The following is a 13,859-nucleotide window of genomic DNA, read 5'->3' on the forward strand; positions in this document are numbered from 1 at the left end:
CTCTCTAGCTCTCTTGTATCCCGCTTTAGGTACTGGAAGGGGCTGTACGGTCTCTCTGGAGCCTTCCCTTCGGAGAGCAGCTCTCAGTCCCCACAGCAGAGGTGCTCCAGCCCTCAGCGATCACCTCAGCGCTCCCCTTTGCCCCTCTTTTCCACACAAACACGACTTAACTCGGACCCCGCCCGCGGCACTCGCAGCACCCAGAGCCGCGGCCGCGCCGGGCCCCGCGGAACGGCAGCGGGGCGCTGACATCGCATCCCAGGGCGGTGCCACCGCGTCCCGGGGCGGTGCCACCGCGTCCCAGGGCGGTGCCATCGCGTCCCGGGCGGAACCGCATCACAGAGCGGCGCGTTCCGCTTCCGGCGGCCGCGATGGTGGAGCAGGGAGGCGGCGGCGGCGCCATGAGCTTCCTCAAGCGCTTCCCGCCGCCGGCCGACGGCGTCCGCCACCAGCAGCCGGACACGGAGGCGCTGCTGGCGGGGCGCAGCCTGGGCTCCGGCACCCTGTACATCGCCGAGAGGTGCGCGGGACGCGCGGGGCTGGGATCCCTGGGGGCATGCCCGGGACGGCCCTGAGGGGCCGGGATGGGGGCTCGGGTGACGGGGCCGGGATGCGGGGAAGCCCTCGGGGCTGTGAGGCTCTGCCGGGCGTCCCGCTGCTCCTGCTCGTTTTAAAGCAGGCAAGAGGGAGCAGCACGGCCAGGGACCCGGCTGGTGGGGCACTCTGGGCTGGATGGGACTTGGAGCAGCCTGCTCTGGTGGCAGGTGTCCCTGCCCACGGCAGGGGCGTGGAACGCGCGGGGCTGGGATCCCTGGGGGCATGCCCGGGACGGCCCTGAGGGGCCGGGATGGGGGCTCGGGTGACGGGGCCGGGATGCGGGGAAGCCCTCGGGGCTGTGAGGCTCTGCCGGGCGTCCCGCTGCTCCTGCTCGTTTTAAAGCAGGCAAGAGGGAGCAGCACGGCCAGGGACCCGGCTGGTGGGGCACTCTGGGCTGGATGGGACTTGGAGCAGCCTGCTCTGGTGGCAGGTGTCCCTGCCCACGGCACGGGCTTGGAGCGAGATAGCTGTACGGTTTCTTCCCACCCAAACCATTTTGTAAAACTCAGTATGGTAGAGAAATGTGCACTTGCAGCCCAGAAAGCCAGTTGTAGCCTGGGCCACAGCAAATACAGCGTGGCAACAGAGGAAATTCTGCCCGAGTGCTTTTGTGAAACCCCACCTGGAGTGCTGTATCCAGCACTGCAATCCCCAACATAAGAAGAACCTGGAAATCTTGGAGCAAGTCTAGCAGACACCACAAAGTTGATAAGGAGACTGGAGCAGTTCTGCTACAAAGACAGGCTGAGAAAGTTGGGGTTGTTCAGCCTGGAGAAGAGAAAGTTGTGTGCAGATCACACAGCAACCTCCCAGTATCAGAAGGGGCTCTTTGACAGGAACTGTAGTGATAGGACAAGGAGGAATGGCTTCAAACTGAAAAAGAGCACTAGATTGGTTATGAGGAGAAAATTCTTTACTGTGAGCAGGGTGAGACCCTGGCACAGCTTGCCTAGAGAAGCAGTGGATGTCCCATCCCTGGAAGCGTTCCAGGCCAGGTTGGATGTGGCTCTGAGCATCCTGGTATAATGGAAGGTGTCCCTGCCCAAGGTAATGGGTTGGAACTAGATGATCTTTCCAATCCAAGCCATTCTATAATTAAAACCACGGCAGCTCTCGTCTTTTGACAGGGGAGTAGACAGAGCTGTTTGGTTTCTGCTGTTAATAACTACTCTGGTTCTGTGAAGTGTTTCATGTTGTATTAATCATGTGCAGACTGTTCTTACTAGGCAGAAATCAGTCTGGTTATTCTGGAAGATGTTATCTGTTATCTTTATGGTCTCATTTCAATTCTCCCTGCATTGTATAGCTCAGGGAGACAGCTTGATGATTAAAACAACTGAATTTTCTTTAACCATGGAAATGTACTCATAATATATTCTGTAATTGAAGAACATTGTTGGAACAAAAGCATAATTTAAAATGTGCACTTATTAAAACCTCAGACTAGGAAACTTTTATGAAATGGCCAATATTGTCAGAGGAGCTTTTGCCCCACCTGAGCTTGTTAGTGGTGTGATGGAGAGGAATCTCTCTGGAATTTTGTTCACTGTTTTATTTAGTCTAGTTACAGCTACCAGGACTTCTGTTCGTGGGGTATCTGCTCTGAGGATGTGTAATGTTGAGTTTCCTTGTAGGCTGCTTTCAGTAGACTTTTGTGTGAGGCACCTGCAGGTCTGCCAGCTTCCTCTCCACGTGTTTCAAATGCACCGCAGAGCTTCCACCAGAGTCACTTGTTGGGATGAACAGAGAACACCGGTGTTTGCAGGAGTGCCGTGGGAGAACGAGGCATCCAGGAGCACAGTGTGGCTCTTGATCCATGTACTGCTCTCCACCAGCAGCTGTAAACATTGAGGACTGCATAGTTGAGGCTAGGAAATAAACTCCTTGCTCCCAATGTACTAGCTCTTGCTCTCAGCCAGATTTTCCAAGTGAACTTCCCATTGGTTTTGTCCCACCACAAAAGCTTGTGAATGCTGAGTTTTGCACATGGTGGAGGTCTTGCTTTCTGGCACTGAGTATTTCTGTTCACTGTGTGACATCATTGATTACAGGCACCCAAATCTAGTTTGAGTTTGATTTCTTAGTGTGTAGAAAGATGTTGATGGTTCTGATAAGAAGGAGGCAGCATCCTGGTGGTGCCAACCTGTGCTCTCTCTTGCTGTGGTTAGGGATGACAGTGAAAGTGGGGAAAGCAGAGGCTATGGCACAGAAGCTGGACTGGAGGAATACCCATAACCCACCTCTGCTGATCACAGAATGGGCTGTTTTTCTACCTGCAGGCTATATCCACATCAGGTCTATAATCCTCTAGGAGTTATGACACTGTCTTGCCTTTCAGTGTCCTCTTTGTCTTGGAAAATCATGTTTAATAGCTTGAGTTACAAATCGCGCTCTGGAACCTCTGTAGTTGCACATCAGGTCTATAATCCTCTAGGAGTTATTACACTGTCTTGCCTTTCAGTGTCCTCTTTGTCTTGTCACGTTTAATAGCTTGAGTTACAAATCGCACTCTGGAACCTCTGTAGTTAACTTTGGAATTATAGATATCTGCAGGGAGGAGAAAATGGAGAGGCAGGGAGGAAAATTCAGCATTTAGTGCAAATGTGATAAAGCTGTGATGGCTTTAGGGTTCTTAGCTTCACATTCTTTAGGCAAAGGTGTCTTTTACCTCAGCCATCAGTTAATGCTCTTGCAGAGTCCTGTTCAGGCAGGTCCAGGACTGTGTGTGCTGCAGAGTGGGCTAAGTGCCTTCTCCACAATTACTCACGTTTTGGGGTTGGTTTGCTTTTCTGCAGGCTTGAATCTGGTACAGTGAATTCCTCCGTTAGTTTCTAACTTTTCTTTTTTTCCTCCCTCATTAGTCGCCTGTCTTGGCTGGAAAACTCTGGAGTTGGCTTCTCCTTGGATTACCCCACCATAAGTTTGCATGCTGTCTCCAGGGACCTGAGTGCCTACCCAAGGGAGCACTTGTACGTCATGGTGAACGCCAAGTTCGAAGGTAAGGAGTGTTGCTTGCTGCTCCCACGCAGTCCTGAGTGACAGGATTTCCTCCTCAGTAGGAGGACATGTGATTTTAAGTAATTGCTTGTATTTTCTTCTTTATTTTCCTTAAGGATAGTCACTGTAGAAACACGGCTTAGCATTTGTTTAGAGTCACTTCTTTGCCGTTCTGCTCTCAGCTTGTGGCTGTGTACACTGAAGCTGCTGAGAATCAGTTCTCTGCCCTTTTACACTGTTTTAAACAATTTAGTTCCTCTGCCAGTCTCCCTCTGATTCCATCTTGAGTACATTTTTTTCTTTATTGAATTTATGTTAATGATGCTGCCCTCTCCAGGCTTGATGAATTCCTGCTGTTTCACAGCCAGGGAACTTTTCAGTAATTTTCTCCCACAGCTTGGTTAAATACAAACAAGAGAAGGCAATAGGTCATGTTACCAGGCTTTAATGAATCTTTGTAGATGGCCCACAAAATACACCTTTCTGACCATTGTTGCTTTGATGTAGAGAAAGCAAGCTTTCTGTTTCATTGTTTGTATGAAGATTGTATTTATATATAATATATAGATAGATGCTGTTTCATTGTTTGTATGAAGATTGTATTTATATATATATATATAATATATTGATAGATATTTTTCTTCTTGCAGACCTGTTAATATTTTAAGTGTGTCAAAAACTGCCATCGCAATTGGAGATTAAATGGGTCTTAGGTCTTCAGCAGGTCTCCTTTTCCCCTTCATGCCTGCTGGTTATCACAGCTAAAGGTTAAAATCTGGCATTTAATTTTTTTTTAAATGTATCCAGAAAGTAATGACAAGACTCTGAGGAGATGGAGATGCTTTTAAGCTATTAGTGCATTATTTCCTTCTCTTATGTTACTAATGTTCTCTGACAGTCTATCACTACAAATAATAAGAGGATATTTGCATATTCCTCTTGGTTCTTCTTCCTCATTTTCCTTTAACTGTGGTTATTTTGAAGTAAAAAGAGTCTCATCTGAAGAAAGATACTGTTTGTGGCTTTTAATTCATTCTGATTGTGGCATTTGAAAATCTGGATATCCTGTGAAAGCCTTTATCTAGAAATCCTTAATAGACTGATTTTTTATAGGTATTTTTTGTGGGTATATTTTTTAGTATATCAGCTCTGCCTGCAATAAATCTTCCACAGCAGATAAGTTTTACTTTTCAAAGTCTAGCCCTGGCCTGCAATTTTAACTGCTGAATAATGTTAAACCTTTCCACTTAGTTGGCTTCAGGAGTCTTCATTCGCAGTTTTGCAGGGTACATTGTGTTCTTCCTCTCAAAGTTTTGCGTGTGCTCTCTGTGTGTTTGTGCCTTGTCCTCACCCCTTTTTTAGAAAAAGGCACTCAGAGGTTGCCTGCATTGAAAACCAAGAGCTGGACTCAGCAGTAGCAAGCTGTGCCTGCGGGTGTCGGTTGGAAAAGAACTGGGTAGCTTCCTTGCACACTTCATTTTTGGGGCAGCTGGCTGGCAGCTTCTTGGCGTCTTTGTATTCTTGGTGGTGCCAGTTTTGTGTGTGATAAAAACTACTCTCAGTGGCACAGCCTCTTCTCCTGTAGAAAATAATTGTGCATTTCTGCGGCTGTCAGTGCAGGCTCACCAGCCCCAAAATGAGGAACTGCAGCCATTTTTGTGGGGTTTTTATTCACAGAAGGTAAAACACCACAGTGGTGCTTATTTATTCATGTACATGGCATACAGAAGTTAGGAAGCACCGGAGATGTTACTGGTTCTGGGTGTACTTTGTATTTCTGACATCTTTCTGGCTGACTAGGAATGTTGGAAATGGAGCAGAGATCCTCTGCACATGTCAGAGTCCCCTGTGAGGGGCCACACTGGAAGCTGGCTGATTTCGTGACAGTAATGTTAAGGATCCATAAAAAAAATCCATGTGATTTGAAGAATGGTGACATTTGTGAACTGGGGGGTTTTGAGCACTGTTGTTTTTAATAAGAATCAGGCAATTTTCCTGAAATACTTGAGTACATTGTGTGACCAGTACAGAAATCTTTACTCCTTAGGTTATAAACAGAGAAGATTTCACATGTGTTGCAAGTGTTGTTGAGAGGGCCTCATATATCCATGTGGGTCTTGGAGTGTCATGGGCTTTTTTGGGGGAACAGAGTGGAGGTTTTGTGCCTCTTCTGGGTTGTTTCTGATTTGATTATGTGTGTGTTCCTGAAAGTGTAAGCAAATGTGACTTTTATTTTTATACAAAATAAACACGTTTCTTCTAAATCTTTCAATTTCTTAAAGAGGAGACAAAAGAGGCTCCCATGACTGAAGAGGAGGGGGATGACAGCGATGATGACGTCGAACCGATTGCGGAATTCAGATTTGTACCTAGCGACAAATCAGCCTGTAAGTGCGAGTGGGAGCTGTGTTTTTACTTCAAACTCCTGGTTATATGTGGGAGACACTTGGGTGTAGAGGTGTAAATACTATGATCCTTCAGTGTCCTTTTCTAGTACTTGATTCCTGTGTGCTGGAAAGAATAAAGCAAATTGTTTTATCTGGCTTGAAAAATGGACTCTTTCAAGCAGCTGCTTCTCAAGGAGAATTCCAGTTCTTTAAAATAGAAACTGTTGAGTATAAATATACAGCATGGATAATCTCACTTGTATACATTTGTAGAGAATATGTATGGGAAATGTCTTTTTAATTGCAAATTCAGTGGTAGTTGAGTCAGTGACAATTTCATTAGAAACATGCTAATGCCCAGGCACTACCACTGGAAAGCTGTCATATCCTGTCTGGTGTGGAGCTTACATTTGGATTCAAGTCTTAGGAATCTGATGGATGAGATGCTGCAAGTTTTCCTGTAGTAGGTATCCACAGACATAACCAGACATAAACCTTTATCATCAGTGAAATAATGCAGAAGTGGTGTTAAGAGGCTAAAGCACCAGGCTGGATCTCTGAAACCTGCTTTGTTTCTTACATGGCTTCTGGATGATGTTTTCAAATATGAAATTCAAAAACTGAATTCAGTTGTGGTTCTGCTAAAGGAGTATTCTGACTCCCTCTGATCAGTCAGAGGGGGTTTCTTGCCTGTTGCTTTGGGGTGTTGGTGGACGTTTGTGTTCCCTTGTGTTCCTGCAGTGGAAGCCATGTTCTCGGCGATGTGTGAGTGCCAGGCCCTGCACCCAGACCCGGACGATGAGGACTCAGACAACGATTACGAAGGGGACGAGTACGATGTTGAGGCCCGCGGTTGGTAACAGTTGCTTCTTTTGAAATACCTGCCAGCACTTGGACACCTGGTATCTGTCATAATTGTTTATTACTTATCTTGCCTAAACATCCCTTTTGTCACAGGCACAGTACAGAAATTCATAAATCTGCAGAAAACCTGTAGTTTACCTGTCACAAATGACAGGAATTCCACAAAAGCATTGTTCTGGCTCTCCAAAACCCACAGACACAAAGAGCAGCCTTTCCTCTTCCCAGTGGCTGTGCTAGCCCAGGTTCAATGTGTGTGCTGCTTTGTGGTCAGTTCACATTGCTGTGTGTATTCTTTACCTGATGTAAGCAGCTTTTTAATCTGTCAGTTAATCTGAGCATAACTTGCCCAGCTGCTCCCCTATTCCTGCACCTCTGCATGTTTCTGGCTTCTAAACTTAAGTCTGCCAAACATAAACTTGTTTTTGCAGAGCTAGAACAAGGTGACATCCCAAGCTTTTACACATACGAAGAGGGATTGTCACATTTAACTGCAGAAGGCCAGGCCACGCTGGAGAGGTTAGAAGGCATGTTAGCCCAGTCTGTCAGCACCCAGTACAACATGGCTGGAGTGAGAACAGAGGACTCCGTAAGGGAGTTTGAAGGTAAGACATGCTTTTGTTTTACTAAACGTGTCTTCATCAGTGACACAGCCAGTGGGATCGAGTGCACCCTCAGCAAGATTGCAAACACCAAGCTGAAGGGTGCGGTTGACACTCCAGAAGGATGGGATGCCGTCCAGAGGGTCCTGAACAAGCCTGAGGAGTGGATCCATGGGAACCTCATGAGGTTCAACAAGGCCAAGTGCAAGGTGCTGCACCTGGGTTGGAGCAACTCCCAGTATCAACACAAACTGGGAGATGAAGGGATTAAGAACAGCCCAAAAGAGGATATGGAGGTGCTGATGGATGAAGTTTCACCTAACGTGGGAATGTGCACTCACAGCCCAGAACGTCAGTCATGTCCTAGGCTGTAGCCAAAGCAGCGTGGCCAGTAGGGTGAGGGAGGGCAGTCTGTTCCTCTGCTCCACTCTGGTGAGACCCCACCTAGAGTGCTGGGATCCTCAGCATAATAGGATATGGACCTACTGGAGTGAGTCCAGAGGAGGTCATTAAGATATCAGGAGTCTGGAGCACCTCTGCTATGGAAACAGGCTGAGACAGTTGGGGTGTTCAGCCTGGAAAAGACAAGGCTCTGGGGAGACTTTACTGAGGCCTTTCAGTACTTAAAGATGGGGATGGACTTTTTTGTAAGGCTAGTTGTAGGACCTTCAAACCAAAGGAGGTGAGACTCACATTGATAAAAGGAGAGACTTTTTACCATGGGGGTGCTGAGCCACTTGCCCAGAGAACCTGTGGATGCCCCATCCTGGGAAGTGTTGAAGACCGGGCTGGATGGGTCTTTGAGCAACCTGGTCTAGTGGGAGGTGTCCTGCCCATGGCTGCAACCCAAACCATTCTGTGGTTCTGTGACAGGAAAGCAGTGGCTCTCCAGTTTGGCTAATCCATAAAGCAGGACTGAGCGAGTGCCATGCCGTGGGTGATAGCTCCCTGCAGAAGGTGGGGATCACCCACATGCCTGTGGCCCTGTGAGCACCGTGTTGCCTGCCGTGGATTGAGGGCTGCTCTGTTAAAGAGTGAGCACTTCAGTGTTAAGAACACTTGATTCTTCTTGGTAGGATTTCCTGGAACAGTGGTAAAGTGAAGTTGATTTAGAATTTAAAAAAAAATTAAATTTATCAGTCTACACCAGAGTTAGGAAGTGGTTTCTGCTCTAAATGAGTTGTAGATTTTATTTGGGTTTTGATTTGGGGAGTTGTTTTTTTTGATACCCCAAATTATAAATTAACCATTATCTTAACAGAGTTCAGGGTGAATTCTGAATCATTCAAGCACACTGAAACGGATTTATTAAAAAAGATTATTTTTCTAGAAGGATGGTGACTCTTAATTCTGTTGATTGTTCAAGCGTGTATTTAAGGAGTAAAATTTCTATTTTGTTGGGGGAAAACCACCTGATTTCTCAGACTCTTTTTTGTGTGCTGTTTTCACTAGTGCAGTATATTATCTGGGAGAAGAACAGGGAAATAGTTTAGCAGCATTGCTTCTTTTTTGTATATATAAATTGCAGTGCTTTTTATATGCCCTCATGTTTTTGAAAGATGGAAAATGATCCAGCAGTTGTGGATTTCTAGAAAACAATAACTACTTTTTCTCATCCACAGGGAGAGGTTTTTAATCTTACTTGTTTTGTCAGTGGTTTTCAGGTTCTCTTTGTTCTGCAGTTTTGAATAAATTTATGTAAAGACAACTATATGTGATAGGTTCCTGTTTCAGCAGTGCCCTTTGTTTGAAAATGTAGTCAGGTTTCTGAATTCCAAAATTCCAGAAATGAATGTAAATTGAACAGCAAGTATGTCACGTGTCTCAGACTCATCTTCATCAGTTTTGTTTACTTTTCTAATCTTACTTGCTACAGTACTGCTGCTTGGTTTACTGCAGTTACAAATATCCTCAGGGCTGCTCAGTTTCAGAGTTACTTTATATTTTGACATTGTAGCATAGGGCAATCTTTCTTTTCAGTGGTTGTTTCAGAACAGGGTACAGCCTCTTTCTACTAGAATAAAGTTATTCAAAGGAATCATGACATTTGTTACACCAAAACTTCATTTAAAACATGAAATAGTTACAATCGAATGTTTAAGTCTTTTAATAAGACAGGGTGAGGCGAGGTTGTAGGAAGTGGTGACATCTGTAAATGACTGACCAACAGTGCTGCAGCAAACCCAGAAACTTGTGAGCTCATCAACGTTTCCTTAGGCTGCTTTCAGAAGTTCAGTGAAGTGGTTTTCTGTCCTGGCCTCCTCTTGTCAGCAGAGGGCATCTGCTCTCTTTCCCGTGAAAACGTCATCCCTCATCCGCTTGTTTACGGAGCATTGCCTGTTTTTTTTCAGACGGGATGGAGGTGGACATGGCACCAGTAGTTGCCGGGCAGTTTGAAGATGCCGAAGTTGATCACTGAGGGGGACAGATGCTGCTGTAAGTTCTTCTGACTTCTCACACCAATGCTTTACAGTCCTGCAGAGCCTTCCCTCTCTGTAATTTGTGTATGTATGTGATCTTACAGAAAGTGTTTCATGATATCAGGATGATGATGATATAGAAGAAGGAAAAGGGAGCTGTAGTTATCACAAATGTAGAAAGATGTTTAATGGTCTGTGCCAAAATTCCTATTGCCATAAACCATTACCCTGCAGAGGCAGCCTGCATGGATGTGCCTGTCTGCAAGACAGGTCAGCCTTTTAGTTGATTTAAGAATTGTCTGATCTCAGAGGCTCTTGGATGCTGATATATGAACACTGGAGGCATCCCTGGGAAGTTACTGTCTTTAGTGTCTGTTGTTTTGCCCTTAGTGTGTAGGATTTCCCAGGCTGTTCCAGGAGGCAGGACACTTCACAGCACTCCAAGTCTATCTCTTCCTTCATTATAAGCAGAGCAGGAACAGTTCCTGGTAAAGTTACTGAGCTATCTGGATGGGGTTGCTCTCGGGAGTGAACAACTTAGAGACAACACCTTGCTCAGGTGGTTGTGCCAGTGTGATCCCTTGTCTTCCATCACCTGTGCTTGCTTTTCTCCTCTTAGTAGCATTACAAGATGTGCCAGTGGTTCCTTGCTGGTGCTGGAAGGGAAAGGAAGAGCAGCTTTTTCTGGGACTGTAGAGATGCACAGGCACAGTGGGGTTGTGATGCCACCCTTGCTTCAGCAGTGCTCGCTGGTGCTCATTCTGTACGTGCTGCTCAGGTGGTGCTGTGTTGTCCCAGTTCTTCTGCCTATCTCAGAAGGGAGACTGACACCTCTTACCTTAAATGAGTGTCCAGCTATCCCACTTGAAATGTTGGAGAGAGCAGTTGTGGAGCAAAAAGCCAAAAGCTCAGGGGAGGAAGGAGGAAAGGGACACAAAAAGGAGTGTGACACACTGAAAGAAAAGTGGGAAAGTAGTTGATTAGGGATTACAGCATCACAAAGAAAGAGGCTGCAGTCCCCAAGGAGGGCTGTTGTGGAGGGGTGCTGCATACCTGCATTCCTCCTCTGTTGCTTATTTTTCTTTGCTGCTGCAGTTGTGAAAGTTTCGGAGTAGTCTTGTGTTCCCTTACTGATCTCCACCTCTGCCACTGCTCCTGAATTGGTATTGCTGTCTAGTGTAAGAGCTCAAACTTCTGTAGTCACATTTCTACCCTGGGAAGGACTTAACAGAGAGGAGTTCTTAAAAAAATAAAAAAAATCAGATACTGGTTGTCTTTCCATTGGCTGGTCCACTAGTTTGGTAAAGGATACACTTAAAACTCAGAGAAAAGCCTTTAGCTGTAGATCAGGTGCCTCTTACTAAATAAATGGAAATTTAGACTCTGATGGCTATCTCCAAGATAACTTTGGTCAATGGCTTATTTTAAAAAATCATGCTGCTGAAAAATTCAAATTTGACTGCTTTATCTATTATCCTGGTTAAAATTTAACTGGATTAAGGAGCTAGTTAGTAGCTGATAGCAGATCTCTAAGAAGTCTGAAAGTGCTGGTGGAAGTGTTGTAGACTGTTCTTCTAGAAAAGGACAAAGTACACCCAGTAAGAAGTAGTGTGGTTAGTGGAATTATTACTCTGCCTTCCATGGTACAGCATGTGGCTGTGGCAGATAAATACTGTGAGAGGTGACTGGAGAGGATTTCCTCCTGTGCTTCTGCTTGTGCTGATCACAGCTGAGGGGCTGATCCCTGTCAGAGCAGATCAGTGACCTGCACGTGCAGAGTCAGGTGCTGCAGTGACATCACTCCAGGTAGCAGTTTGGGACGGCCCTTCTTAGAGTAACCACCAGCCTGAGTGTGTGGATGTAATCTAAGGAAGTTTAGGAATCTGGGATCTAAGGCAGCAGCACGGAACTGAAGGTAGAAAGTGACCAGGTCAGCTCTTGGAGGTCTGTGCTAATCACCCTGCTCAGAGAGTGGCTTGGCTCACACTCTGTATGTAGGGGTGGAAAGGGAGCATGCTGTGATCTTGTGGGTACTCCATGGAGCAGCTTGGCCCTTTTTACCTCCTGAACTGCAGAATGATCTACAGGAACATCTTGTTGGTGATCCCTTAGAGAACAGTGTGCTGCCCTGCCTCCCAAACAATGCTCTTGTGTGATGCTCATGATGCATGCCACCCAAATGAGATGTGACAGTCTCCTGCTGAAGCCCCTGCAAGACTTGCTGGCAGTTGTTGCAGGACATTTCCAGTGTTCCTGCAATAAGTGGTGTTTTGTCTGTGGCATCACGAGGCTGCAGCAATTGTTCTGAAGCAACTGGTGTGTCTGCGTGTGGGTGCAGCGGGGTCTGCCAGGGCACCCCGGTGCCTGCTGTGAGCACATGCTGTCCTTAGCTGACCTGAGTTAGAGCTGCTGCCAAAGGCAAAGATGCTCAGCCCTTCTGACAATTCATGGGCTTGTAGTAAAGTGCAACTGACTGCAACCAACAGATAGCTACTACTCTGTGATGCTTAATAACCTTTTATTTTAATGCCAATTATGTAAACTTGGGTGTCTTGTGTCTTTCAGATTCCTCTTGTGGCACTTCCAGAATAAGCTGTAAAACCGAAGGCATTGCAGTGACTATCGGGAGTTAACCTTTCTTTTAATGACCTAAGTTTAGACATCTAGGTCTAAAAATGCTTGTAGAGATGTTTAAAACAGGGTTTGACATTTGTGACCACTATGGGGTTGTTTAAGAAAAAACAAAATAAACAAAAACAGTAAAACCTCTTGCATCTAACACTTGAATGGGGCTAATCAGGGGTCATTCCATAGAATTACAAAATGATTTGGGTTGGAACAGACATTAAAGATCATCTGGTTCCAGCCCCACCTGCCATGAGCGTGGATGCCATTGAGTAGATCAGGTTGCTCAGGACCCCATCCTAACCTGGCTGTGAACACTTCCAGGGATGGGGCAGCCACAGTCTCTCTGACAAAACTCTCTGGCCTTTTAAAGAAGCCTTTGTAGGAATTCTAGGACTTCAGAAATAAAACTGTAAGTAGAACAGAATTTTAGATGGTCCTAGAATTTTCCATATTTTTTTACCTGTCATTGACTTTGTGAAGTAGAAATGGGAATAGAAATGTTATGACTCAAAGGAAATAGGGTTGGCCAAGGATCAAAAGAAAAACTAAATTAAAACCCCCTCAAGTAACTGGCTTTACCATTTCAGTGCTATCCCTTTCATTTCTCTGAGAGCTGAGCTTGGGTGGTAGAGGACATGGAATAAAGTCTGTAAGGTCGGGACAAAGAGAACTGTTTTGTGTCTTTGTATTAAATGTTAACATTGTTAAATAAACTAAGATTTTTGTATCTCACAATGAGCTCACTGTTGCAGTTCTCCCTCCTTTACTTCAGCAAGCATCTTGAGCCCTTGAGTTTCAGAACCCTCTTCTGTAACAAAAAAATCTTCAGTGAAGCCAAAGCCATTTTCGTCATTTACCTGGATGTGAGGATAAAAGGGCACAGCACTTTCAGAGTATGTTAACCAGACACATTCCAAACTTAGGAACCCAGCTTTAGATTGCCAAGGTGTTTGTTGGTTCTGCTGGAGCTTTTCCTGTTTCGTCTCTCTATGGGGTGGTGATTTTGCCATTGGAAAAAATCAGCAAATTCGGGTTGTTTCTTTCTTCCCCCAGTATTGAAATGAAAGTCTGGACCAAACTTCCTCCATTTTCTTTTGCTTTGAAGTTGACCTGTGGTTTTCTTTTGGGGGGATGGGGGTAAGGTATTGCTCTGTTGGTATGTGAACAGTTTACTGGCCTTACATTCTGCTTACATGTTAGGATGTGATTTGGTTCCAAGGTACATGCTAATTATAACCACTCTTTGTTGAATATTCGTTAGGAATGCCAGTCAAATTATGGATGTCCTAACAGTGCTGTGAACCACTGAGGTAGCTGAATAAATGAGGTATTCAGCATGTTATGCAACAAGACATTCTACAGGAATG

The 13,859-nt window shown here is 45.5% G+C and overlaps 1 protein-coding gene across 1 annotated transcript; it reads left to right on the forward strand.

Annotated features, from left to right (window-relative positions):
- The first annotated feature begins 339 nt into the window (after nt 1-339).
- On the forward strand, nt 340-13,227 carry CLNS1A (chloride nucleotide-sensitive channel 1A). The gene is made up of 7 exons (XM_041461927.1): nt 340-520; nt 3,459-3,595; nt 5,877-5,981; nt 6,723-6,833; nt 7,274-7,447; nt 9,796-9,880; nt 12,430-13,227. The coding sequence occupies exons 1-6, from the start codon at nt 372-374 to the stop codon at nt 9,861-9,863; spliced, it is 744 nt and encodes a 247-aa protein (XP_041317861.1). The 5' UTR covers nt 340-371; the 3' UTR covers nt 9,864-9,880; nt 12,430-13,227.
- The last annotated feature ends 632 nt before the right edge of the window (nt 13,228-13,859 follow it).

The sequence above is a fragment of the Pyrgilauda ruficollis genome, unplaced genomic scaffold (assembly GCF_017590135.1).
Source record: "Pyrgilauda ruficollis isolate IOZ18807 unplaced genomic scaffold, ASM1759013v1 scaffold158, whole genome shotgun sequence".
NCBI classification, from domain to species: Eukaryota; Metazoa; Chordata; class Aves; order Passeriformes; family Passeridae; genus Pyrgilauda; species Pyrgilauda ruficollis.

What these genes read in the sequence shown, in the direction of transcription:
- CLNS1A (XM_041461927.1), top strand. Translation starts at nt 372, where the DNA reads ATGGTGGAGCAGGGAGGCGGCGGCGGCGCCATGAGCTTCCTCAAGCGC. An exon ending in ACCCTGTACATCGCCGAGAG is followed by an intron (nt 521 to 3,458) that starts GTGCGCGGGACG and finishes CTCCCTCATTAG; the next exon opens with TCGCCTGTCTTGGCTGGAAA. An exon ending in GTACGATGTTGAGGCCCGCG is followed by an intron (nt 6,834 to 7,273) that starts GTTGGTAACAGT and finishes TTGTTTTTGCAG; the next exon opens with AGCTAGAACAAGGTGACATC.